Genomic DNA, 26,946 nt, shown 5'->3' on the forward strand with positions numbered 1-26,946 from the left:
AAATTCGAGTTAGTTACTATACAGTACAGTGTTGGTCTTAGGAGTAGAGTTAAGTGGTGCATCACTTCCGTATAATACCCAGTGCTAAAGTTTAGTTTTCATCTTGCCATTACTCACTTTTACTTTTCTCTAGAAAATAGAGATGACCCCAATAGAATTTCAGCATGGTACTACCACTTTTTAAAAAATTGTTGTAATAGTACCCATGACCCCCTAAATAAAAGCAACTCTAGACTTACACAGTCTGTCTTTCGGATTTCTCTGACGTAGTCATTTCGTATGAAATCCCTCGCTGGGACCATCACATTCTAGCCCTGCCCAGCTTTCTGATTGGACAGAGTCATTCTTTTGATGGTTATGGCCTTCCTTCCTTTTGCAGATGAAGGTCAGCTCTACGCCTTTGGATCTGATTATTATGGCTGCATGGGAGTAGACAAGGTTGCTGGGCCCGAAGTGCTAGAACCCATGCAGCTGAACTTCTTCTTGAACAATCCAGTGGAGCAGGTCTCCTGTGGAGATAATCATGTGGTGGTTTTGACACGAAACAAAGAAGTCTATTCTTGGGGCTGTGGTGAATATGGTAGGTGTAGCCTTGTCTCTGTCCACTTATTCCCAGGGGCCAACTTGATTTCAGGCTTGTATGTATCTAAACACATCATGTAGCCTGTACTTGAGAAGTGTTGCTTCAGTAAAAGAATGTTACACAATATTTTCATTGGGATGAAGGACTTCATTTTAATGGTTTTCTTTCTTATGTGTGTCTCAGGACGACTGGGTTTGGATTCAGAAGAGGATTATTATACACCACAAAAGGTAAACTCAGAAGCAGCTTCTTCCTAAAGCTTATCTAGGTCACACAGATTCCACTGATAACGTAGACTGCTCTTTCCCTGACTCCTTATGTCAAGGTATTTATTTCTGGAATATTTTCTATCTGGGAGACTGACAATCTAGCACTATGTGGCCTTGTCATTTGACTAAATCATAAACAGTTGAGAAAGAGTATACAGTCATTGTGGACACTCTGGAGTCACATTTTATTCAGGAATGAGAGCTGAAATCAGCATGTACCATGAAAAAGTCACATCAAACTAAATACACCCCAGAAAATTCCTTGGGAAGTTACTGGAAAGCAGTATATTATCTCTTTACCCAAAACAGCCATTTTCGCCTCCAGTTTCCACAGTTGAACACCAGATGAAATACATGTTTGTAGTTAGGGGTCATGTTGTATGAAACATAATACCAAATTACTCTCAGCACTGCAGGAGCTGGCCCTGCCAGAGTTGGCACAGGCGCTGAAAGCTGCAGGAGGAGCATGGTCAGCTGGCTGGCCTGCCCACTGGAAGGTTGCCTGTAATTGACTGTACTATTCACTGTTAACTATGTTTATTTACATTTAAAAAATCAACTTACAGTATTTGTGGGACGATGAATGCTCCTCTTCTGAAAAGGCTGTAATAGAAACACTGAGGTTTGAGTTTCACAGACAAACCTCCTGTCCCTTTACCATTCCCAGCCCTGTTTAGTTAGCTTAGAGGGATGTGAGCAGTTGGAAGGAAGTCCTGGCTGCTATCTCAGTACTCTGTCACCACACTTAAAATGTGACCAGACTAAGACCCTTGAGGGCTACTGAGTTTCTTTTGTAGCTGTCGTGGGGCCTACCTTCTCAGAGGACAGAATCAGCAATGGGTTGAAGCTTCTCCTTTCCCAGTGTTTTTTGAGATGTCTTTCTAAGTAAGACCTACTACTAAAACAAACATTGACAGGGCTGTCTGTTTAGCCAACCTGGAATTGCCTTTTATTATCAAACCTGAGTTCCTTGTTGAAAACTATAGTCTTTAAGCCACTGGGAAAAATCTGAAGAGGATATAGCAGTCTTTCCTGTGGGCAGTTCTGCTACATGCAAGACATTACTTTTGAAAGAATTTTTTTTCCCTAATGCAAGTTACATCTGGAGATTTTTTTTTTTTTTTTATATATTTCTGATTTTTTTTTTCATGCAGGTGGATGTTCCCAAGGCCTTGATTATTGTTGCAGTTCAGTGTGGCTGTGATGGGACATTTCTGCTGACCCAGTCAGGCAAAGTGCTGGCCTGTGGACTCAATGAGTTCAACAAGCTGGGTCTGAATCAGTGCATGTCTGGAATCATCAACCATGAAGTGAGTACCCTCTTTGGTGCCCTAACCACGCTGTCAGAACTTCTCTTAGGTTGGAATTTCTTTGGGAATGCTGTTGGTTAGTGACCGTGGAATTTTACCTAGAATAAAGTATTTCACAGACATTATTACGTTCAGCAAAAGAAGCCAGCCACGCAAGAGTACACACTATGTGATTCCAGTTACATGGAATGGCAGAAGTCTAAGTAGTGGTTACTTCTGGGCAAAGGGGTATGGTTATTAACAGAATGGATCCTAGGGTCATGGAAGTGGTTTCTAATTTGATCTGGGTGGTTTTACATTTATAGGCATACAGAAAAATTTTTCAAGCTGTACAAGATTTTATAGTGTATTATGCCTCAATAAATAAATTAGTTACAAAAAATCAAGTGATGGGTCAGGTTCTACCCTATTACTGAATTAGGTACAAGAAAATTAACATGAAACATTTTCATGTACCACCTCCCTGGAGAGTTTTTTAAGTTTTATTGCTCCCAAATCACTGATCCTGTGCGGGCTTAGTACATGTAATTACCATTCACTTCCTTGGAGGATGTCATGAAATTCACTGCTGATATTAAGTCTTCATTTTCTCTTTGTGTTAATATGATGAGTTTTTGTCATGTTCTAAAGAAACAAATTAAGAGACAAAGGTTTCCAAGGGCACCTGGCTGGCTCAATTGGTGCAGCATGTAACTCTCAATCTGAGGGTCATGAGTTCAAGCCCCACATTCGGCATTTTTCCTACTTAAAATAAAAAAAGAGAGACAAAAATTTCCTGACTCGGTGAATAAGAATTTTCAAGTGGGGTGCCTGGGTTGCTCAGTTGTTAAGTGTATGACTGTTGGTTTTGGCTTAGGTCATGATTTCAGGGTCCTGAGATTGAGCCCTGAGTTGGGTTTTGTGCTCTGCATGGAGTCTGCTTATCCGTCTCCCCCTGCTCCTTCTCCCACTCTGTCTGTCTATCTTCTGTTTCTCTCTTTCTCTCATAAATCTTTAAAAGAAAAAAAAGAATTTTTAAGCAATCTCTGAAGTAATGATTCTCAACTGGGACAGTACAAATTTGGGGCAAGTCTGGGAAGTGTGTCTACATCGTTTGAAAAGGCATATTTAGAAATATCATTGCTTGATTTGGGTTTTTATTGTAACATTGGATTTGTTGTGAAATTTTAAACTTACATGAGGGGAATATTTTTTTTTCTTTTTCTTTTTCTTTTTTTTTATTTTTTATTTTTTTATTTTTTATAAACATGTATTTTTATTGCCAGGGGTACAGGTCTGTGAATCAGCACTCACCAAAGCACATACCCTCCCCAATGTCCATAAACCCACCCCCACTTCTCCCAACCCCCCTCCCCCCAGCAACCCTCAGTTTGTTTTGTAAGATTAAGAGTCACTTGTGGTTTGTCTCCCTCCCAATCCCATCTTGTTTCATTGATTCTTCTCCTACCCACTTAAGCCCCCATGTTGCATCACCACTTCCTCATATCAGGGAGATCATATGATAGTTGTCTTTCTCTGCTTGACTTATTTCGCTAAGCATGATACGCTCTAGTTCCATCCATGTTGTCGCAAATGGCAAGATTTCATTTCTTTTGATGGCTGCATAGTATTCCATTGTGTTGATGTTAATCTAAAGGGAACATGGGGGTGCCTGGGTAGCTCAGTTGGTTAAGCGACTGTCTTTGGCTTGGGTCGTAATCCCAGAGTCCTGGGATCGAGTCCCACATCGGGCTCTCTGCTCACTGGGGAGCCTGCTTCTCCCTCTCCCTCTGCCTGCCGCTCTGCCTACTTGTGCTCTCTCTCCCTGTCAAATAAATAAATTAATTAAGTAAAGGGAACATGGGTTTTAACATATTGAGAACACTGCCTTGTAGATGAAATTAAATCACAGTAAACTTGTTGCATTATGGGCTGGACAGAGTCCTCAAGATTTTAATTCTTTGGGACGCCTGGGTGGCTCAGTTGGTTGAGCAGCTGCCTTCGGCTCAGGTCATGATCCCAGCGTGCTGGGATCAAGTCCCACATAGGGCTCCTTGCTCAGCAGGGAGCCTGCTTCTCCCTCTGCCTCTGCCTGCCACTCTGTCTGCCTGTGCTCGCTCTCTTCCCTCTCTCTCTCTGATAAATAAATAAAATCTTTAAAAAAAAAAAAAAAAAGATTTTAATTCTTTGCCCTGCCTTTAGATACGCAGAGTCTCTAACCAAGAACAATGTCAATGGCTCTATCCTTGTGTAGATACTTTCTGTGATACAGAGTTCATGTTTTTTATACTCTTAGATTAGGTATCTAAAACTTCTGTTGTCAGAAAATCCTGCCTCATACACTAATTAAATTCTCTGATTACATATTGAGCTTATTTTTGTCTTGTGTTCTATTGGATGTAAAGCTACCTGGCACTTTCTTCTTAATAACAACTTTGCTTAAAAGCCCTTTTGGTCACCATGACAACATTCTCAGTCTACTACCCCTTCATTTTTACCTTTGAGTCTTTGCTTTGTGTTTTACCTTGTTTCAGGCATACCATGAAGTTCCCTACACAACCTCCTTTACCTTGGCCAAACAGCTGTCCTTTTATAAGATCCGTACAATTGCCCCTGGCAAGACTCACACAGCTGCTATTGATGGTGAGTTGATTTGTAACTTTATACACAGGCTTCGGTAGCTCATGCTCTTTATTTTCTCAAGTGTTAGCTCTTCATTTTTTTTTTTTAAAGATTTCATTTTTTAAAAAGTCATCTCCATATCCCATGTGGGGCTCGAACCCACATCTCTGAGATCAAGAGTTGCATGTTCCACTGACTGAACTAGCCAGGTGTCCCGAGTATTAGCTTTTCTTACTTAATATTAACATTCTCCTGCTTCCCCATTCCCCCATATCCAGTATTATTCATTAACAAATTAGGCATGCAAGTAAATGGGGTTTTTTTGGTAATCATTATAGATGCAGCCACTACATCCCTTAATGAGAATGCCACGCCTATAATATCCAGACCACTACTGCCTTTAATTAGTACCACTTAGGAGTTTGCTAAGTTAGGTAGTACCCATTTTTCACATTTAAAATATAGTATTAGAGGGTTGCCTGGGTGGCTTAGTCAGTAAGCGTCTGCCTTCAGCTCAGGTCATGATCCCAGGGTCTTGGGATCAAGTCCCGCAATCAGGCTCCTTGCTCAGCGGGGAGCCTGCTTCTCCCTCTGCCTGCTGCTCCACCTGCTTATTCTCTTTCTGACAAACAAATAAAATCTCTTAAAAAATAAAATAAAATATTAGTAAATATGATACTGAGTCACTTCCTGGGTCAAATTGGTCATAGATTTTGATACCCTAGCTGCCATAGGTGCAAGATTGTGAAGCTTGCTTTCTGTTTGTATATGCTTAAAACCAGAAGCTAATCCATGGAACTGTATACTGGCTACATTTTCCCTCTGTTCGGTGCCCCATTTGTGCCTGGTTATTTGTTTTTTTTTCTTTCTCAGAGCGAGGCCGGCTGCTGACCTTTGGCTGCAACAAGTGTGGACAGCTGGGTGTTGGGAATTACAAGAAGCGTCTGGGAATCAACCTGTTGGGAGGACCCCTGGGTGGGAAGCAAGTGATCAGGGTCTCCTGCGGTGACGAGTTTACTATTGCTGCCACTGATGGTGAGTCTGTACATACCATCTCAAGCTTTCTGGACGATGGCTGTATTTTAATGTTTGATTGGGAAAGAGGTGGACTGGTTATTTATATAGCTGGATCATACATTTAATTTACATTAAATCGGTATCCAATTGTCATGCATATGGAGCTGCATTAACTTGTCATGTGTTCAACATAGTGATTACTTTAACAAAAAAAATTTCTAAATAATGACAAAGTTAATATTCTAAGTCCCTACTTTTTTTTACTTTAACTTCTTTGGTTAAACATTTTAAGAATTATTAAATATTTCTATATATGCCTGGCCTTGCACCATGTCGGTTTCAAGAAGTGTTGGCTGGGTGGTTGGAGAGAAGGGCATAATCTGTCCTTGCTCCTTGTCTGGGAGCAGCCGTACTGCAGTGGTGTCCTCAGGGACTGCTGAGGCTTGAACGGCTGAATACTGTGTCTTTTGGCTTCCAGAATTGGAACTGGTGTAACCGAATTTTCTTCTCTTTCCTCTCATTGCTCTTTCTTCTCCAGAGCATCTTCTTGCTCCTTTCACTGCTCTTCTTCTTTACCACCACTTGAGCCTGTCTTCATTCCTTTTCCTCTCTCTCCTGCTTTCTTTTTTCCTTTTTCTCTTTCCGATATCACCTTCTGAACTTTTTTTTTTTTTAAGATCTTATTTATTTATTTGAAGAGAGAGAGCAAGAGAGCACAAGCAGGGGGAGTGGCAGAGGGAGAAGGAGAAGCAGACTGAGCAGGGCGCCTGATGCAGGGCTCGATCCCAGGACCCTGGGATCATGACCTGAGCTAAAGGCAGAGGCTTAACTAACTGAGCCACTTGCCCCACCCCACCCAGCTTCTGAACATTTTTCATTATTGTAGCCATTTCTTTCTTGTGACTGGTGAACAACAAATCACATTTCATCTTCTTGTCTTTTGACTCATTTCAGCTCTTTTAAGGTATCTTTGTTTCCTTTTGGTCTGTGCCTGTTATATACACATGAGGGATCCAGGGACAGTGTCAGACAAGTTATCTATTACCAAATGTAATTAAGTCAGCCAGCTTTTGGGGTGGCATGTAAACCTTTCCCACTTGTCCCAAAATAAGGTCTGACTAAAATGGAAATAAATTTAATGGAGATAAATGGAAATGTTACCTAGAAAGACAGAGTAAGAGTGTCACTGAGGATTAAGTAAGTGCTGCAAGTCCAGTAGCACTTCCTGACACGGCCTCGAGGAGATAATGTTTCTTCAGTACATTTGTGTCCTTCAAAAGGTCAACTTCAGGATGAGAATTGTAGAATTGGATTCCATGGTTGGGCATATTACCTCCTAATAAATGTTTCTTTGCTTCTCTGAATTTACTCTATCATATTATTCACACAGTCAACATAACCCGAGTGCTTACTATGCTCCAGGTCCTCTTTTAGACTCTGGGAATATAAAAGGGGGTCTCAGAAAGCGCCTAATCCTTAAGGAGCTCATAGTCTAGTAGAGTAAGGGAGACGTTCATATAAACAGACTAGTATAGGCAGATAGATCAGGCACCTTTGATATCAGTATCCGACCCCTCTAAACCCTGGAATACCGAGGACTCAATCCTTCTTTCTCTCCACTGTTTCCCTTAGGTGAGTATTACCTTAAGTTCCCCCTGTTCACTGATAGCTTCATATCACCACCCTGAACACCAGGTTTAGTTACTCATTAGCCCCTGGACTTAGATGTAGGGTGGCTTTAGAGCTCAGCTTTCCTAGGTCAGTCCTCATTCATGCCTATTGTCTAGGCTTAATCAGTAATAGTACTGCTTTTCATTAAGTGTTCTGATTTGGGGGCACCTGGGTGGCTCAGTGGGCAAAAGCCTCTGCCTTCGGCTCAGGTCATGATCCCAGGGTCCTGGGATCAAGCCCCGTGTTGGGCTCTCTGCTCAGTGAGGAGCCTGCTTCCCTTCCTCTCTCTCTGCCTGCCGTCTGCCTACTTGTGATCTCTCTCTGTCAAATAAATAAATAAAATCTTAAAAAAAAAAAAAGTGTTCTGATTTGGTAGGAAGTTACAGGCATTTCAGACAAACTTATTATAGTCTTTTGATTTTTTTTTCTGCCCAAATCTGTTCCTCCTACAGCTTTCCTATGTCACTAAATGGCAGCTTCATTCTATACCCTATGTCTACATTAGCAAACCCTCCTGATTATCTTCATAATATATCTGACCCACTTCCCACCATCTTCACTACTAGAACTGGTCTCCTGCTACCACCCTTGGTCCCCTACAATTGATTGTCCTCATGGTAGCCTGATGGGTCATTTTAAGTACCTAAATATTACTCCTCAGAATTTTTTTCTCAAATTGTGTTTATTGGAGAAAGAGAGCGTGTGCATGCAAGAGAGGAGTGTATAAACAGGGGAGGGGCGGAGGGAGAGGGAGAGAATCTCAGGCAGACTCCACCCTGAGAGCACACAACCTGATGCAGGGCTTGATCTCATGATCCAAAACCAAGAGTCAGATGCTTAACTGACTGAGCCACCCAGGCGCCCCCTATTCCTCAGAACTTGTAATGGATTCCTATCTCAGTCAGTAAAAACCGAAGTCATTACAGTGGGCTGCATGGGCCGTCTACCTCCTGACCCCTTCTCTGTCCACTGTCTTCTCCTTTATTTTGCTCCTGCTGCAGGGGTCTTCATAGTCCTTATTTTCATGATACTCATGTTACCCACGTAGGACCTTTGCACTTGCTGTTCTCTCTGCCTGGAAAACTCTTTCCCTAGCTATCCACGTGCTCTTTCTCTCTCACTTCAATCAGGTCCCTGTTCAAGTGTCAACAAGTACTTCTCTGACTACCCTATCTAAAATAATGAAACCCCACTATTATTCTTTATTTCCACTTTTCTTTACCATTTAATTTCCTTCATAACTTTTATGACTACCGGAAGTATTATATAGTTGATCGATCAGTTTCCTCTGACTAAAATGTCAGTTCCACAGGGTAGTGACTTCGTTTTGTTTACTGCTCTATTCCTGTACTTCCAGCAGTGCATGTCATGAAGTAGATGCCCAATATTTATTAATATTTGAATGAATGACCAAAGAAGTTGTTGAATGAGTGGATGGGTGGACGGATGGATGGATGGATGGCAGTACATGGGAGAAGTGGTCATTTTTACCAGGTTGGCATCAGAAATTGTTCAGGTTTATTTAGGGAAATAAACAGCTTTCCCTTGTTTGTTCATAGTGGAAAATCTAACTCTGGGACATAGAGATGGGGAATCCAAAGAGTAGGGAAGTTAGTTTTCTATTAAACTGTCTGCTGTTTGATTTTTTTTTTCCCCCCTAGATAATCACATTTTTGCCTGGGGCAATGGTGGTAATGGTCGCCTGGCAATGACCCCCACGGAAAGACCACATGGCTCTGATATCTGCACCTCATGGCCTCGGCCTATTTTTGGATCTCTGCATCACGTCCCAGACCTTTCTTGCCGTGGCTGGCACACCATTCTCATCGTTGGTAAGGGTTTCATATGTGAGGGTTGGGGTGGATTTGGCAGAGGGTAGACTCACACCTAAGATTCTGGTGGTCACATCCTTAGAAACAGAAGTGTCCTGAAGAAAAGAGGCTGTTCCTTTAAGTCTTACAACAGTGGCAGCATACCTGGTGGTGGGACAGAACACTGTCATTTCCTGAGCTTTGTTGTTTGCCACCTTCTGACCATTTTTTAACACAATAACTTTGGGCTTCTATAGCCTCCTTTGCTATAGAATTGTTATCTCTAGTTGTCCACCAATTAATTGGTTGTCTGTGTTCATAGTGTTGGGAGAAACATGCACGATACCTTTAAAAAGAAATGAAATCATAACTCTTTCCTGCATAAAGATGACTCTGTTACGGACTAAATGATTAAAGCCTGCGTGAGGGTCTCCAGGTCCATTCTTTCAGATCAGTGGTTCACAGCCTTGGCTGCACATTAGAATGACCCAAGACATCCATTGCCCTGACCAATTAAATCAGAATCTCGGGGGTGGGACCTAGGTGTTGTTCCTATTTAAAGCTTCTCAAGTAATTCCAGAGAACAGTTAAAGTGGAGAATTGCTGTTCTACATAGTGAATACAGTTAGAGTAGCTAGTGGCACTTTCACATCTAGAAAAATAAGTAATTATAAAGTTACCTGGTGTGAGGGATAGATCTTTTCTTGCAGATGAACTCCCTATTCTGGTCTTCTCACTGTTCATGCCTCTAGCTCTTTACAGTGCTTACCTACTGAATATTTTTCCTCAGAGAAAGTATTGAATTCTAAGACCATCCGGTCCAACAGCAGCGGCTTATCGATCAGAACTGGTAAGTAGCAATGTCTTGGCACCAGCGCTTTTTCTGCACTGTGGATCTTTAGGTTGGATTCCATGTAGTCTCCAAAAAAGGGAAATAGGAAATATCTTTGGGAAATGAGAAATACGGTGATCAGGAGAGAGGATCATATTTTGGTGGATTTCACAATAAGTTACGACTTTTATTACATTGTGGTCAGAGGGAGCGTACATCTTTGCCAACCAGGCATATGGAAGTAATGAAGTGGCTTGCCCAGTGCTGTAATGTGGCTTATATATTGTTCCTTTCCTTACCATGCTAGGGGCTGTGGGTTCCATCTGCTCCTTACTTCTACCATATTCATGGGGTTATTCCAGTCTATAGAAATAGTCCTTCAAAACAGGCTCTCAGAATTAAAAGTTGTCTAAACTTCCAGTGTGGCAGCCCAAAACTCTGTGATAGTTTTCCTTTAGCTGCTTTCTGCATGGTTCTCTGTTATTTGGGACTATGCCAGAAAACTAAATTTATGTTCCTTTTTGGTTTTCTATTTGCTCTAAGATACCTTTTACTCTTTGGTATCTCAGAACCTGGGATTCTGATAGTTTGTAGAATCAAAGCAGATAAAGACCCAGAATAAAAGCAGATTAATTCCCGAAAAAGAAGGTTGCGTGTCTGATCTGGACTTGTACTGTACTTACACACACATACATCATACCTTTTATGAGTTTCCTTTAGTAATCTCTTGCTCAGCATTTATCTGTGCATGTTAGTATCTGTCACAAATGTTACATCTTTTTGCTAAATGCAGCAATTCTTTTACAGCTTTGTTTTGGTGGAACAGTATTTAATGGAAAAAAAAAAAAAGATTAAAAGCACATATCCATTGGCTAGAAAATGTAAACTCCATAAGGGCAGGGATTTTTGTCTTTTTTATTCATCAGTTTTATCCACATTGCCTCAAAGAGTGCCCGGCAAATGGTGAAGGTTCAGTATATATCTGTTGGTTGAGTATGTTCCAATCGTCCAGTGGAGTCTTATAGAAGAGTAGAAGTGAACATCTATGAATAGTTCCAGAATGTGAAATGTCAAAAGCAACTTGCAGCAGACTATATGCCTTTTTATATAAAGTTCAAAAACAACCCAAATTAATTGCTTAAGGATACATAAATATGTGATGGCCTTTTTTTTTTTTTTTTTTTTTTTTTAAAGAAGAAATGGTAAGTACAGAATTAAATCAGTAGTTAGGTCTAGGTAGGAGGCCGGAGAAGGAAGGCGTTCACAAGGCAGATGCGATACGGTAATATTTTAGTTCTGCACTGTCCGATAAGTCTTCCTGCAGCAGTGGAAATATTCTGCGTGCTGTCCAACACTTGAAAAGTAGCTACTGAAGGAACTGAACTTTTTATTTATTTATTTTTAAATTTAATTTAATTTTTTTATTTGGCAGAAAGATCACAAGTAGGCAGAGAGGCAGGCGGTGGGGGGGAAGCAGGCTCCCCGCTGAGCAGAGAGCCCAATGTGGGGCTCCGTCCCAGGACCCTGAGATCATGACCTGAGCCGAAGGCAGTGGCTTAACCCACTGAGCCACCCAGGTGCCCCTGAACTTTTTATTTTTTATTTATTTTTATTTTATTTTATTTTAAATTCTTTTTATTTTATTTAAACTTAAATTGCCATATATGGCTTGTGACTACCATATTGGAAAGTACAATTCTAGTTCTTCTAGTGCTAGATTCATGTTTTTATTTTGTTAGGTAGCAAAACTTACACATATGTTAAAAGTAGTCTTATGTATTTTTCAAATGTAACCAGATTTTTAAAAGCCACTTAAAACAAAGCAAGCCTTGGGGCACCTGGGTGGCTCAGTGGGTTAAGCCGCTGCCTTCGGCTCAGGTCATGATCTCGGGGTCCTGGGGTCGAGTCCCGCATCGGGCTCTCTGCTCGGCGGGGAGCCTGCTTCCCCTCTCTCTCTCTGTCTGCCTCTCCGTCTACTTGTGATTTCTCTCTATCAAATAAATGAATAAAATCTTTAAAAACAAACAAACAAACAAACAAAAAACAAAGCAAGCCTCAGCTTTTGCTGGCATCTGTGGTTCTGCTGCTTCAACAGGATCAGTGTGGCAGTTAGTCTGTGAGCCACTAGAGCTGGAGATCAAGAGTAGTCCTTTACGTTTAACTTGAGCATATACCGGGCAATTATTTTTTTAGCTTTGGTAACTTTACTTTTTAAATATATATATACCATATAAAAAATTTATAAATATATATATATATATATATATATGGGCCAAAGATATATATATATATATATAAAATCTGGCCCATATTTTGTTTCATTTTCTGACAACACATCAGCTAGTCTTCATTTCATGACGGTAACTTGGAATATGCGGCATGATAGAAAAGAACCAGCCATATTTTAAAAATTCTTACAAGTAGTTATCAAAGAACTTAATGAATTGAATGGTTAAAGACTTCTCCAGAAAGTTTATCTGGCAGCTTTAAGAGGTGTTTGGCTGAAATGTGAAAGAGCTTTGTATTTCTGTGAAACCTCGATGAGCCGCGGTGGAAATGCTGGAGTCTGGATTATCTATTAAAGCCTGGGTGGTAGACTGAGTGAGCTATGGTTGGGGCAACTGTTCAGTAATGCTTTCAGATTTGATAATCTGCTGTGAACATAGACATAAGTAACTTTGGGATGTAGAAGTGAATTATCATTTTGAAGATACTGATAATACCTTGTGTAAAAGCTAAAAATTTAGTCCCAGATATCTGACTTAAACTGCTACTGTTACATCATGTGACTCTAGGAAGCTCCCCGGGGGTCACCAGGGCTGTAAGATTATAAATCTTTCTTGCTGCATAGCAAGGTTCTCTCTCTCTGTGCTGTGTATCTGTTAGTAGTTCAGAGCTCTAGCCCAGGAGGCGGCGGCGGTGGGGGAGAAGAGGAGGACAGTCAGCAGGAATCTGAAACTCCTGATCCGAGTGGAGGCTTCCGAGGAACAATGGAAGCAGACCGAGGAATGGAAGGTTTAGTCAGTCCCACGGAGGCCATGGGGATCAGTAGTGGGGCCAGCAGCTCCTGCCCTGGCTGGCTTCGAAAGGTAATTCCTTTGGCAGAGGTTATCTTCAATAAAACATCAGGCCCTTTGCAACAACTTGAAAGGAACTGTCAGCATCTCTCTGTGTCCCATGCCCTATTCAGGTGTTCTACAGCAGGCATCGCGTGGAGTCTTCTGATTTCCACCTAGAACAAAGTTACCAAATCTCTAAACCTTTTTTTCTTCCTGACAAGGAGACACACAAAATGTTCTCATATCTGTAGTACTTGACATGAATGTAAGTAAATTAAGAAAACCTTCCTTGAAGGCAGTTTTTGTAATGCATATATGCAAAGATTAAGCTTAGAGATTTTGTACTGTGATTTGTAGAAGTAAGATTTGGGGTAGTCAGGATGTTTTAAAGATGGGTTATGAGAGTTAAAGTGCAGACAATAAAAATGGAGTATATTTATTTGGATGGAAAGTTGGTTACAATATATGGCTGGGCAGAAAAAGATGGAATACCTTTGCAGTGGGACCCCATTCTCTTGGAAAATATATAATGCATAGAAGGATGTCTGCTATGAAGACTGAAAACAGTATTGCTCATTTTAATAGTGTTTATCTATGAGTGATGGAATTGCTGGTTGTTTTTCCTGTCTGTACTTTTCTCATTTTCTACAGTGAGCATTTGTACTTTATGAAATTTTAAATTTTTACCAAAAAAAAAGATTCTAGAGATTTAAAGCTGCCCTTACGGGACAACTAAAATCGATAGACAGTTAGGGGTAGGAATGGAGGAAGCAGCACAACTCTTCTGTCTAAGGTTTCAGCTCAGCCTTGAGCAGCCTGGCCAGTGGCCTGTCATCACCTTCCAGCTCCCCAACTCACTGAATAGGCCGTGTAGAGTAAGTGTGTCGGGGAGATGTGCCACAAACTCCAAATTGCGTTCTTCAATTTGAGTTTGAATTCAAAGCACTGTTACTCATCTGAGGAAGGCATGGCCTGCTCTTGACAGGTGCAGTGAGCTGTGTTCGAACCCACAACTGTCATGCTCCCACTAGAGGGTGCTGATGCCACAACAGAGGGAAAGCTGTGGCAAAATGGGAAGGGGGGCGGAAATAAACGGCTCCAACAGAACTGATGAGATTCTCTCTCTTACACATAGGAGCTGGAAAATGCAGAATTCATCCCCATGCCTGACAGCCCATCTCCCCTAAGTGCAGCTTTTTCAGAATCTGAGAAAGATACCCTGCCCTATGAAGAGCTACAAGGACTCAAAGTGGCCTCTGAAGCTCCTTCAGAACACAAGCCCCCAGCAGGAGCCTGGGTAACTGAGCTTTTTGCCTCTGAGTCACAACTAAGTAGGCAGAGAGCTGTCCCCACTTCTCCTGGCCTCACCATCTCCTCTAGCTTCCGTGGTCTCCCACTGCCCTGTCTCCACTCATTAGGCAGTCTGTTCAGTAGTGCTTAAAGCCTAGGCTTAACTGAGTTTGCCTTGGAAAAAAGTATTGACCCTTTCACATTTCTGATGGGCTAACAGCTTTCCACACAGAGGACTGTTTTTCTTTCTCTCTGCTTCAAGTACCAATATTAAGGTTGCATAATTCAAATCTAGTTTTGTTTTGTTTTGTTTTTTTACAATGCTAGTGTGGATGGGAGGCTCTGAATATGAGTAAGAAATAATGCTTGTAGTGCAGCGAGGGAGCTACACATGTGTGCCTAACCTTGGTAAAAATCAAATTGTGGTAAATGCCTCAGTCACAGGCAAACCCCAGGGGTCATCAAGCTTTTTCTATAAAGGGCCACATAGTAATTATTAAAGGCTTTATGGACCATCCAGTCTCTGCTGCAGCTTCTCAGCTCTGACGCTGCAGCACAAAAGCAGCCATAGATAATACATAATGAATGAGCACAATTGTGTTCCAGTAAAACTTCATTTACAGAAACAAATCGGTAGGCCGGATTTGGCCCACAGGCTATCATTTGCTGACCCTTCCTGTAAACAAAGTACAGTAGAAGGGGAGAAATCCAGACTAGAAAAGATGTAACAAAGCCTTTGAAACTTCTGAGTGAGTGTTTAATTTGTCTGTCAGTTAGCGTTCTTGAATTATTTTGGCAGTCCTGTTTACTGAATACCTCTCCACTGTCTCCTAAAGTGTGGTCCGCTACATTTTATGAATATTGACCCTTTGGATCACAGTATTCTCACCGTAATCAGAAAGACTCATTCCAAACTGAAGCAGGCCTCCCCCACTTCAGCATTTTCAGTGGAGATCGGTGCACTTTAAATTTTGTGAAATTCTCCAAAACAGACAAATGTTCTTTTACCTTAGCATAACAGAGCCTGAGGCATCGAGCTTTCTTCTGCCCTGTTCTGTTAGAGCCAGGTGCTGTTGTAATCCCAGCGCTTTCTGCTCCTGTTGCATTTACTTTGTGTGTCTGTATGGTTTATCTTGTTCCTTTAAAAGTAAAATCTGATAGCATTTAGGGGAAGATGAGGTTGGGGAGCTGTGGCATCCAGGCAGAACTGCCTATGACCTCTTCCTCCTCTCCTTAGCCACCTCAGCTGAATCCTGCAGCAACATGCGCTGGGAAGACAGCACCATTACCTCCTACCTGTGCCTGCAGCACTCTGCAGAGGGAGGTTGAGAGATTGCAGGGGCTGGTGTTAAAGTGTCTGGCTGAGCAACAGAAGCTACAGCAAGAAAACCTCCAGATTTTCACTCAACTACAGAAGCTGAACAAGAAATTAGAAGGAGGGCAGCAGGTGAGAGCATTAAAAGAATAATTCAATTTCTAATTCTGTTTGAAGAATCACAGAAACAAAACACCAGTAGACACTAAAATAGACCTACTCCTTTGCAAGTCCTGTCTTTTGATGAGGTAACTTTTGTAATTAATCCCAGCAGCCCTGGGCCTTGTTTGGGTGCCTGGGTTAAATCATTGTCATCACCTGACTTCCACTGTTTTTTGTTACCTTATTTTTTCTTTCAGTTTTTACTATGAAAAACAAATCATTGCAGTTCAGTGAACACTCATATCCACCATCTAGGTTCAACAGTTGTTAACATGTTGTTTGTTTTAAATGTGTGTATATGTGTGTTTAAATTATGTGGGGGTATATATCTATATTTAAATTATATGGGGGTATGTGTGTGTGTGTGTGTGTTAGTATTTAGCTAGACCATTTTCAAATAAAGTATAAAAGTCATGACATAGGCCCCCTAAATACTTTCTAACACACACCCAAAAATACGTTCATTCTCCCAGATAAGCACCGTAGTATTATCACACATAACACAGTTTATGCTATTACCTCAGCTTTCATCCAGTGCCCAGTTGATAGTAGAGTTTTCCCAGTTTGCCCATAAAATTGTCCTTTGTAATTGTTTTGTTTTTGTTTTTGTTTTTAAAGATTCCATTTGTTTAATAGAGATCACCAGTAGGCAGAGAGGCAGGCAGAGAGAGGAGAAAGCAGGCTATCTGCTGAGCAGAGAGCCCCATGCAGGGCTCGATCCCAGGACCCTGAGACCATAACTTGAGCCGAAAGCAGAGGCTTTAACCCACTGAGCCACCCAGGTGCTCCTGTAACTGTTTTTATGAGATCAGAATCCATTCAAGGCTTTCTGCTACATTGTTATGTCTCGTTTCTTTTTATCTAGAATACTTCCCTATACTACTGTCACTTTTTTTTTCCTTTAAATTTTCATGGCACTGACGAGTTGAAGAAGCAGGTTGGGTTGCTTAACAAAATGAGTCACATTCTGGATTTGTCCTCTGTTTTCTTGTTATCTAACTTGTTCTTTTGTCACCATGTCATTTCTATAAACTGGAAGTTAGACTCAAGGCTTGATTAGATTTAAGTTAAATATATTTTGTTAAAATATTTCCCAGGTGTTGCTGTTTACATTGTTGTTTTAGAGAGAGAGCACAAGCGAAGAGGAGAGGGGCAGAGGGAGCCAGGGAGACTCTCAAGCAGACCCCTTGCTGAGCGCAGAGCCCGTGGATGCTATGTTCCATCCTGTGACCCAAGCCAAAGAATCTCATGCTTAACCGAATGAGCCACCCAGGAGCCCCATGTGTATTGTTTTCAAAAAGCCAGGTATTGCTCTATTTAGAGTGAACCAGGAAGGGAAATAAGGTGCAACCCTTGGCTTTACCATTTTCAGTTTTATGTGTCTGGAAGAATTACGTGGTTTCCGTGAGTCCTGGTTTCTTGCCTAAAAGAGGAAAATAATACCATCTGCCTGGTATGGCTGTTTTGAGAATTAAATGAAATCATGTCTGTGAAAGTACTTTGTAAAGTAATATACTCACTTGAGGTAAGCATGGGGTGATTGGCAGCTATAGCACACAGGAGGATTGTTTGGCTTAGGGCTGTCTTGGTTTTAAAGTTGAGAGTTCTAGGGCATCTGGGTGGCTCATTTCATTAAGCGTCTGCCTTCGGCTCAGGTCATGGTCCCACATCGGGTTCCCTGCTCAGTGGGGAATCTGCTCCTTCCCCTATCCTTCTCCCCCCTGCTCATGATCTCTGTCTCTCTCTCAAATAAATATTTTAAATATATAATTAATAAAATAAATAGAATAAAATAAAATTGAGAGTTCTACATTCCAGAACATCCTACAGTCCTGGCAAACAGTTGATCATCCTACCTGCAGCAGGTGTAAAAGTGTGGACTTTATTTAAAGTAGTGTTACTAAAGTATTATCTGAGGTAGTATCAGGAGCTTGTCACACAACTGCGGGTACAGATCCTTAGAGGTCAGTGTTGAAAACCTAGTCCTGAACCGCTGTGACTGGTGGCAGTATCGTTAATGTGGGACTGTTTTGTTTGGACAGGTGGGGATGCATTCCAAAGGAACTCAGACCGCAAAGGAAGAGATGGAAGTGGATCCAAAGCCTGACTTAGATTCAGATTCCTGGTGCCTTCTGGGAACAGACTCCTGTCGACCCAGCCTCTAGTCTCCTGAGCCTGTATGGCCTCCAGGAAACTGGGATCCAAAGAACTTCACAGCACACTCACTGAATGCAGAGCGCGCTTTCCTGGCTTTGTTCACTTGCAGACAAGGAGTGCAAGGCGGAGGCTCTGAAGCACTTTCCGCGTACACTTGGAGAGTGGCATTGCCGATTAGATAGGATCTAGGAGTGGTTTTGTTTTGGAGAATGGAGGGGCCCCATGGCCCTGGCTTTGTCCTCAGTGGCTGCCATAGCAACAGCAGCTCTGTACCTCATCTGGTGATCCCACCTTCGAAGAGGAGACACAATGCTCACCTTAATTTTGCTGGTAGCAGCTTATATCCCATTTATCATTTCACCAGTACTTGGAAGCTGCCTTGGGAGTTCAGCACCAGGCATTGCACCTCTGGGTGGAGGAGGGAAAAGTGTGAAACTCGAGTGGGCTGGAACCAAGTGGGGCCCACACAGGCTCATCTGGAGGGTGGTGAAGCGGTCAAGCCCTCTCCGGATCCCTGAGTCTGGGAAAATACGTTTGCTGGAGTCAATCTCGGGCTTGTTTTCAGAAAGTTCAGTTACTTAGCGCAGCTAAATGCTTTAAGAGGAAAAGTGGGCTTAGATTTCTTTTCCTCTGAGGGTCGATTAAAATGTCTTCAGTGACGAAGAGAGAAAGAACGTTAGGGTCCTTCCTCGTCACACAGCTGGGGTTGCCATCTGCGGCCGATGCACGTAGGATTCCCTGATTCTGGAAGGTACCTCTAAAAGGTGAGGTGTCTCTTAGAAAATTGAGTCAGTGGGGCAACAGGAATGGCCTTAAGAGAAAACCAGGAGGGAGAGAGGTCCTCCGTTAGCTGCCTCTACTTGGTATCTTTAGGAAGGTCTAGAGTGCCTCTGCCTTCGTGGCTCTTGAGGTCTTACCCACTCCCTTTCTGTATGTCTAGTCAGTATTAGTCTCTTTTTGGTGTTTTATGAAGCCATATCAGTGAATCTGTATCATCTTTCCTACTTGAGTGGCCCAAAGCCAGCACCAAAACCTGGTAGTCCCTGAAGCCTAACAGAACAGGCGGAAGCTGCCAAGTGAAAGGAATTTGGCTGAGAGCTCCGTTCCAATCCCGTAGTCATTCTGTCCTTATAGTCAAGGAGCAAGCTAGCTTTCCCAAAGAGAGAGGGTCCTCAAAGCTCTTGATGGTTTTCACTGAAGGATGTGAGTTTTGTGTTTTCACCTAGGCTTACAAAATGTTCCTGTAGTATTGTGGGTCATAGGACTTGCCTTGGTGAGCCTCCCATCCTCCCTCCTTAGAATCCGCTAAATTAATTTTTGTTTCATTTTCTCCAAACCAAAAAATGAATGTTTGATATCTCTTCAGTATTTTGGAAGGACCTGTGCAATGGAAATTTTGCCATTTCCCTAAAACTGATGGGATAAAGGCTGATGCTTGGGGAAAACCCCATGGCTGGGGATGGGCAACTCTGTTCAATGGGATCTTCTTTGGTTTGATGTTCCCATTGTTTTCTCAGTTCTGGGAAGCCTAGTACAATGGTACTAACGTAATCACTAAAGCCTTTTCTTAAAATAAGGGAAGGGGCCAACCCCAGATTAAAGTTACAAGTTCTGGGGACTTTGGGGTTTGCTGTAAATCCCAGCAGTGGGTTTTGGTTCATCATGTAAATGCACCTTTGATTTTTTTTTAAGGACTGACTGGCTTTTCACGTTCCTGTATCCCTCATACTCACCATCTCAGCAGGCCTGAGAGGCAGGCTCAGTTTGGGTGTTAATCCTGAGTATTGCTTCTGCTGTGAAACTGAGGAACAGGGGCACGTTGCTGAGACGGGAATGGAAGGGAGCATGGAAGGGAGGGAAGAACCCTGCTCTTGTTCCCAGGGAGCCGTTCTCTAGCCGCGGAACACTGCTCCTTTTCTCCAACATGTTCCCTCAGAAAGTCTCGTTTGCTGTTGATCTGGCTGAGAATCTAAGTTCTGTGCCTTAGAGACAATTTGCACTTTCCCCAATTGTGCCTGGGACAGCCACATGACTTCTCCCACCAAACAGCTATGCAAACAGAAACCAGTTCAAAGGTGGCGGCCGTGCATTAGATAAAAACTGAAAGGTTAGGCAGCAGAGATGCCTTTGAATGGTTTTCTGTAGCTAATTCTCTTGAAGTTTGTCCTGCTTTGCTTCTTTCTGCAGCGCGAGGTGTTTTGAGTTTCCCAGTAGTATTGCTTTTGAGTTATCGTATAACCTGAGTTACTCCTCCGCTCTGACATTGTTGCTGAAGAACTAGCTCGTTGTTAGCCAGATGTTTGAAAGGTTGAGGGTGGAGTGGTTTGGCATTTCTGTTTTAAATAAACATTTAAACTGTCAATCCGTGCTGTGCCTGCACATGGACCTTAGTCACTGGGGATGAAACACCCAGATACTAGGCTTTCGTGAATCTTTGATTCAATGAGTCTTTCTCTAAATAAATAAAAGACCTTGTAACTGAAACAACACAAGGCACATTTGCACACATAATCTTTGCTTCCTTTCCAGTTTCTTTTTCTTGCTAACAGAATCATCTCTGCTGCTACAACTTTTTCCCCCAAACTTGTCAAATACAGTGCTTAAGATGCAGAGGGAGGGGAAAAAATGAACCACTGGAAGAGGAAGGAGCACTTCTTGTACTAACCTCCTCAGTCACAGTGGGCTTTTTCAAGTGATTATGTGTGTCTATGTTTACAAAACCGTTTTCCCTCTAAGAGGGTGAACACTCTTTGGTCTCCCTGGCATAGCACAGCCAAGTTACCCCTTATCTTGGCTGATAATTTCACTGAAGTTTAAAGTTAAAAGCAGCCTTAAACTCACATTTCATTTGACTTGCCATATATTTGGAAACATTCATAACAGAAAGAACAGCTCTGGAGCAAGGATGTATTATAAATAAATTCTTTCAAATGAGTATCCCTGGGCCTCCAAAGAAGTATTACTCATTAAAGTCCTGCAGACTGGGCTGTAGTCAGGACCACAAAACATGTTCCTTCCTGCCACAAAGCCAAAAATCATTTATTACTTCAATGATTAACTATGGAAATAAACATGCTGATCACCAAACCTCACAGAATCAGGAACATGAGAGAGAAAAACACTATATCACATCTCTGCTTCCTCCTTTGTAGTTGTGAAGAATGATAAATTAATGACCAAAAGCAAATGTTGGCCAAAAGGTACCATGCGGCCTTAAATACACTGCTGTTAAGAAGTACTTTTTCAGCACGTCTGCATATACTTTCATATGACATGAGTTTCACCATGAGATATTTTCCCCATTGCTTAACCTTTTAAACTTTAAAAATTTATAACGTTTGCTTGTACTGAAGCTTCTTGGATAAAGACGCATCACCCACGGACAAGACCAAGCAGCCTTACCCACTGTCATCCTCCGCTGTCCAGGAAAGGACTTAGAGAGTAAAAGGGTTCTGACCTCTTCCCAAAGAGCAGATCCAGCTAAATTTAAAAGACTTCCTAGTTGCCCTAACCTAATCAAGGCCTATGCGTGTTGAGATTGGAGGGAACAAACACTGAGGCACTACTGTGTCACTTCTCCCGCAATAGAAGAACGAATAACTGCTTCCTGTGTCTGTAGAAGGCACTCCCCACACATACATTTGTTCTCCCCAGAGGGCCCTGATCTGTGAACTTAATCCCATCATCCAGGGATCCCAAACCTGAGTGCCCCTGGGGCCAGGCAGGAAAGGTGACTAGGTGCAGCAGGCTGGTGGGGAGCGCTTGGTAATAGATGTGGTCAGCCCATCTGAAGGAGCTCTGTAGGGTTGCTGGCCCAATATTTCCAGAACTTCCAGCTTTTCAAGAGATTCTCCATATCCCAGGTTTTAAATGTCAGGTGTATGTCAAACCCATAGGACAAAGCAGTCCAGAGGCTACCAATTTGCAGCCTTGGCCGCAGCTCCTTCTTGCCATCTGCATTTACCATCAAGGGTGAAACTTACAGTCTGCACTTCACTAGACTTGCCTGGGGAATGTATATATTGGGTTAAATATCCAGTGCGTGTGTGTGAGGTTTCTTCAAATGGCCAGCCAAAGGCCCCATTCTGTGATCCCTCTTTTTCTTTGCAAAAATTTAGAAGCATAAAGCAAGTCATTATGTTGTGTTTTCTAAGTATGTACATTTTTTTCAGGCTGGGGTCCTAATTGGTTTGATCTGTTAGCCCAGCCTTTTAGCAGAAGCTGCAGAGGAAAAGCTATAGCGAGTGGTCATTTGTTCTTAGCAAATAAGGTTTTACTGTCTGCTTAGTCACCTTGGCCCCTGTCAGGTTGGGTGTTTTTTCTGCAGTATTTTAAACCAACAATTTGAGTGTTGCTCTCGGTACAATAATCCTACTGTTATTTCAGATCTGTTCTATCTTCATCCTGTCTGAACTGATTACCCCCAACAGGCATTACCTGATCACTTCTCCCACCTGACCAATCTAGGACTTACCATTTTATCATTTAATTTTTTTTAATTTTATGTATTTATTTGACAGAGAGAAATCACAAGTAGATGGAGAGGCAGGCAGAGAGAGAGAGAGGGAAGCAGGCTCCCTGCTGAGCAGAGAGCCCAATGCGGGACTCGATCCCAGGACCCTGAGATCATGACCCAAGCCGAAGGCAGCGGCTTAACCCACTGAGCCACCCAGGCCCCCCAAAGTCCCCAAAACCCATTGAAAGAAGGTCTCATTGTGAAGACTACGTGCAGTACGCACAATGCTGCACAGAAAAACTTTAAAAAGTCCAGTATCTTTTTCATCAAAGTTTACTTTCTAAAAGAGAAGTTCGCTGTGGTAAAATGGGCAGGGACGGGTGACTTGGCAATGTCCCAGCTTGCTTTGATGGTAGACTTTGCTGCTGCATTTAAAAGGCCATATACCCAACCCGATCTCAAAGCAGAATGCCAGCAAGAGCTGAAACTGAAATTCCTTCCTTCTTTTTTCTTTCTTTCTTTCTTTATTTTATTTTATTTTTTGTGGGGGGGGCGGCGGGAGAACATATGCAGTCCATTAGCAAAGAGCAACTCCTGGGGCATACGGGATGCTCTTTCCCAGCCCTACCATGCAAGGCACAAAAAGATGAGGTTCCCTTTATGGCACAGTACACCACTGTGGGTTTAGGATATACTGGCACCCTACCTTTACAAACTGGTATTGGCTTTCGGTCAGCACCACACATCACCGAGGTCAAGGGTAATTTTCCATTTGCCTTACAGCAAAATCATACTATCTTTTGTAAGCCCTGCCACGGGGGGCAGGGAGATCATGATCCTCTGACACCAGCTCAATCTCATGTAGCAACTTGAGATTCATTCAGAACTCTTCTGCAGGGGCAAGAAGTGTTAAGAGGAACCACAGGCACATGCACAGAGGCAGGGGCAGAAAGGCACAGCAGAGGCAGGCACTCAGCACAAACCACACGCCCGCCTCGTGAGAAGAGCGCTTTACTGTGGGCCGCTCACTACACTGAGAGTCTTTGCCCATCCATTCCCAGGCCAATAACAAGGCGCACCAGCCTGAGGTGGTAATTTCTTGGGAAGCTGAGGCTTCCTTTAGCTTCCTGCTGCTTAGCGATGGGTCTCTCCTCACTGATTTAAGCTCTGCAGGCATATGGGGGAGATGTGGAAGTTTTAGTTCTGTTATGCATCACATTGTTCTACTCCCATTAACTGCTGATGAGAGCAGAGCCTTCTGCAGCTCCCACTGCTGTCTGCTCAACCGTAATGCTTCCTTGGAGGTGGAGGCCGGTTCTTAATGGTCTTACACTTGGGAATGTGCCGCTCGGCCACCTTGGGAGCAAAGTGGCGGCTGCAGTGAGGACACTGAATATAATCCGGATTTTCTGCAGGCAGGATGGGAGGCACATCTGCAGGGTTTCCACCTTTGGCAATTACCTGCTGGACCTCTCGGGCCTGACGGAGCGTACGGATGAAGGACTCGTGCTTCTGTCTCCAGTTGCTCTTCCGAGGAGGTTCAGCCTGTAAGGGGGAGGAAGACGGGTCAGTCAACTTGCGTTTACCACATCTCCTTCCGAGTCTTCATCGGAATGACAGTAGGAAATGTACAGGGTGTTTATCTGCCAGATCAGAGAGAACAGGAAAGGAGCAGCAGAGCGGACTTGCCAGAGTGGAAGCACTTGAGCTAAGGGCCAGGTGCTTATCGCACAGGCAGCGGAGAGGGAGAGGTGCAGGGCCGGGAATAAACTGGGTGCCTGGGCCCCTCTCCCATCTTGCACACCCAAGTGTCGGTCACTTTGAGCACTCTCACGGGAGAACGGGTTTGTCCTCTGGAGAAACCGAACCAGACAGGTTTCAGTCTCGGGAAGTCCAGGCATAGTAGAGAACAGGGTAATACTGAGGCTGAAAATTGGGATTAAGTGCAGGTATATGTGATGAATTATGGCGCTGTCGGCCTCCTTCCCCCATACAGCTCCCAGGACGTCAAACACGTTGGCACCCTCATAGGAGACAGGAGTTCTCTGCGTGCACCAAGCAGTCGAGAGAAAAGCTGTTAGATGCCGACCCTGAGTGACTCCAGTGAAAAGGCTCACTGTTTGATAACCCTAATATGAAGGCCTCCAGTCAACAAGCCCCACTTCAGGGCGCCTGAGTGGCTCAGTCGGTTAAGCATCTGCCTTGCGCTCAGATCATGATCCCAGGTCCTCAGATCAGTCCCACATCAGGCTCTCCGCTCAGAGGGGAATGGGCTTCTTGCTCTGAGATAAATAAAATAAGATTTTATTTATTTTTGTGAGAGAGAGAGGTGTCCTCCCTCTCTCTCTCACAAAAATAAAATCTTAAAAAAAAAAAAAAAAGTACTACCTTAAAACAATAACAACAAAAACAAGCCCCACTTAAGCTTAAATAGGAACGGACTGCCTGGGATCACCAGATATTTGAGTCAAGTTCTAATGAGAGAAACCAAAACAGGTACATTCTCTCACTCACTCTCAGGAAACAAGAAGGGAGGTAAAAGAAAACTTAAAGCCAGAGAACCAGAAAGAACTATTATAAATAAAAACTGTGATAGCTAAGAGGCGCCTGGGTGGCTCAGTCGATTGAGCATCCGACTCTTAATTTCAGCTCAGGTCATGATCTCGGGGTCATGGGATTGAGCCCCATGTTGGGCTCTGCACTCAGTGCGGAGTAAGCTCATTTCTCTCCCTCTGCTCCTCCCCCTGATCACTTGCTCTCGCTCTTTCTCTCTCAAATAAATACATAAAAGTCTTTATTTTTAAAAAGACCATTTAGGGCACCTGGGTGGCTCACTGGTTTAAGCCTCTGTCTTCGGCTCAGGTTATGGTCTCAGGGTCCTGGGATTGAGCCTCGCATCAGGCTCTCTGCTCAGCAGGGGGCCTGCTTCCCCCACCCCCACCCCCGCCTCTCTGCCTACTTGTGATCTCTCTGTCAAATAAATAAAATCTTTTTTTTAAAGACCACTTTAGGGACGCCTGGGTGGCTCAGTTGGTTAAGCAGCTGCCTTCAGCTCGGGTCATGATCCCAGTCCTGGGATCGAGTCCCATATCGGGCTCCTTGCTCCGCAGGGAGCCTGCTTCTCCGTCTGACTCTGCCTTCCACTCTGTCTGCCTGTGCTCGCTCTCTCGCTCGCTCTCTCTGACAAATAAATAAAATCTTTAAAAAAAAATAAAGACCACTTTAAAAAATGGTGATAGCTAAAAATAAAAATAGAAATGTTGTAAAATATCAAGAAAATTGCTCAGAATGGGAAAAAAGATCCAGATGGAAAGTAGGAAAGATTAGGAAATTAGTAAACCAATCTAGAAAGTCCAACACCTGACCAAAAAGAGTGCCAAAAAGAATAGAAAAATCACACAGAAGATATTATTAAATAAGTAACACAATAAGCATTCCTAGAATTAAGGTCACTGCTCTTGAAATTGAAATTATCTACCAAGTAGCCAACACAATCATTGTAGGATTTCAGAATAGAGAATCCTGTAGGCTTTCAGAAAAAGAGAAACACCAGAAGAGGTTTCATACAGTGGAGCAGGAAGCAATAGGGCATAGATTTCTCAACGGTAACATTGGACGCTAAAAGGGAAAATGCCTTAAAAGTTAAAACAGAAAATCATTTTCTACCTAGAATTCAGTACCTGGTCAAATCATCTATCAAATATAAGCCTATTGTACGGATATTTTAATTCATTCTGAGACATACATATTTATATTTATGTTTATGTTTATATTTATATATATAAATACACTGCCCATGCACGTTTCTTGAAAGCTTCAGCAAAGCAAGGAATAAAGCAAGAAAAAGGACATAAGAAGCTGGAAACAGGACTCAACATGGAGGAGCAAAAAGAAGCCCCACAACAACAGGTTTGCACCAGGCCTAGAGAATAACCAGTCCAGACTGGTGCAGGAGGAAAAAGAGTGGTGGGAGGGAAGTTTCCAGAATAGGGAAAAAAAAAAAATTAAACTGACGGATTAGGTGTTTGAGCATTTACAAAAACACTAACAGGTGTCTGACATCAGCTGGATCGTTTAGGAAAAAAATAATTAGAGACAGGTATGTAGGAAACCCAAGCAAATGAAAATATGAGTCAGCTATTAATTCCAGTTTCTTGTGGGCAGAGGCAGAATTTATACACTCGTCAGTGAACAAAATTTACATGGTTATTATAATGTAAAAGCTGACTACTGGTTTAACCCAAAGTTGTGATTCCACCATGATGGAAGGAGAAGGGAAGAAGAAAAGTAAAAGGAGAGGAGATGTGAAAGCTTAACCCGCAGCAAGAAAAGTAAAAGGAGAGGAGATGTGAAAGCTTAACCCGCAGCAAGAAAAGTAAAAGGAGAGGAGATGTGAAAGCTTAACCCGCAGCA

At 42.7% G+C, this 26,946-nt stretch overlaps 2 protein-coding genes across 4 annotated transcripts in view; one reads left to right on the forward strand and one right to left on the reverse strand.

Moving 5' to 3' along the window:
• Window positions 1–20,439, forward strand: part of NEK9 (NIMA related kinase 9) — a 36,859-nt gene extending 16,420 nt beyond the window's left edge. The window contains exons 12-22 of one of the 2 annotated variants that reach the window (XM_059373715.1): window positions 380–580; window positions 767–813; window positions 2,007–2,162; window positions 4,676–4,784; window positions 5,637–5,798; window positions 9,113–9,283; window positions 10,053–10,112; window positions 12,981–13,183; window positions 14,289–14,450; window positions 15,681–15,890; window positions 17,963–20,439. In XM_059373715.1, coding sequence (XP_059229698.1) covers window positions 380–580; window positions 767–813; window positions 2,007–2,162; window positions 4,676–4,784; window positions 5,637–5,798; window positions 9,113–9,283; window positions 10,053–10,112; window positions 12,981–13,183; window positions 14,289–14,450; window positions 15,681–15,890; window positions 17,963–18,085 — 1,604 coding nt within the window. In that variant the 3' untranslated portion in view covers window positions 18,086–20,439. The remainder of the gene's footprint in view (window positions 1–379; window positions 581–766; window positions 814–2,006; window positions 2,163–4,675; window positions 4,785–5,636; window positions 5,799–9,112; window positions 9,284–10,052; window positions 10,113–12,980; window positions 13,184–14,288; window positions 14,451–15,680; window positions 15,891–17,962) is intronic. The other variant, XM_059373716.1, reaches the window with a different exon arrangement.
• A 102-nt stretch (window positions 20,440–20,541) lies between these two features.
• ZC2HC1C (zinc finger C2HC-type containing 1C) overlaps window positions 20,542–26,946 on the reverse strand; it is an 11,740-nt gene continuing 5,335 nt past the window's right edge. For both annotated transcript variants that reach the window (XM_059373718.1, XM_059373717.1), the window contains one exon: window positions 20,542–24,078. In XM_059373718.1, the coding sequence (XP_059229701.1) occupies window positions 23,815–24,078 (264 nt within the window). In that variant the 3' untranslated portion in view covers window positions 20,542–23,814. The remainder of the gene's footprint in view (window positions 24,079–26,946) is intronic.

The sequence above is a fragment of the Mustela nigripes genome, chromosome 13 (assembly GCF_022355385.1).
Source record: "Mustela nigripes isolate SB6536 chromosome 13, MUSNIG.SB6536, whole genome shotgun sequence".
NCBI lineage: Eukaryota > Metazoa > Chordata > Mammalia > Carnivora > Mustelidae > Mustela > Mustela nigripes.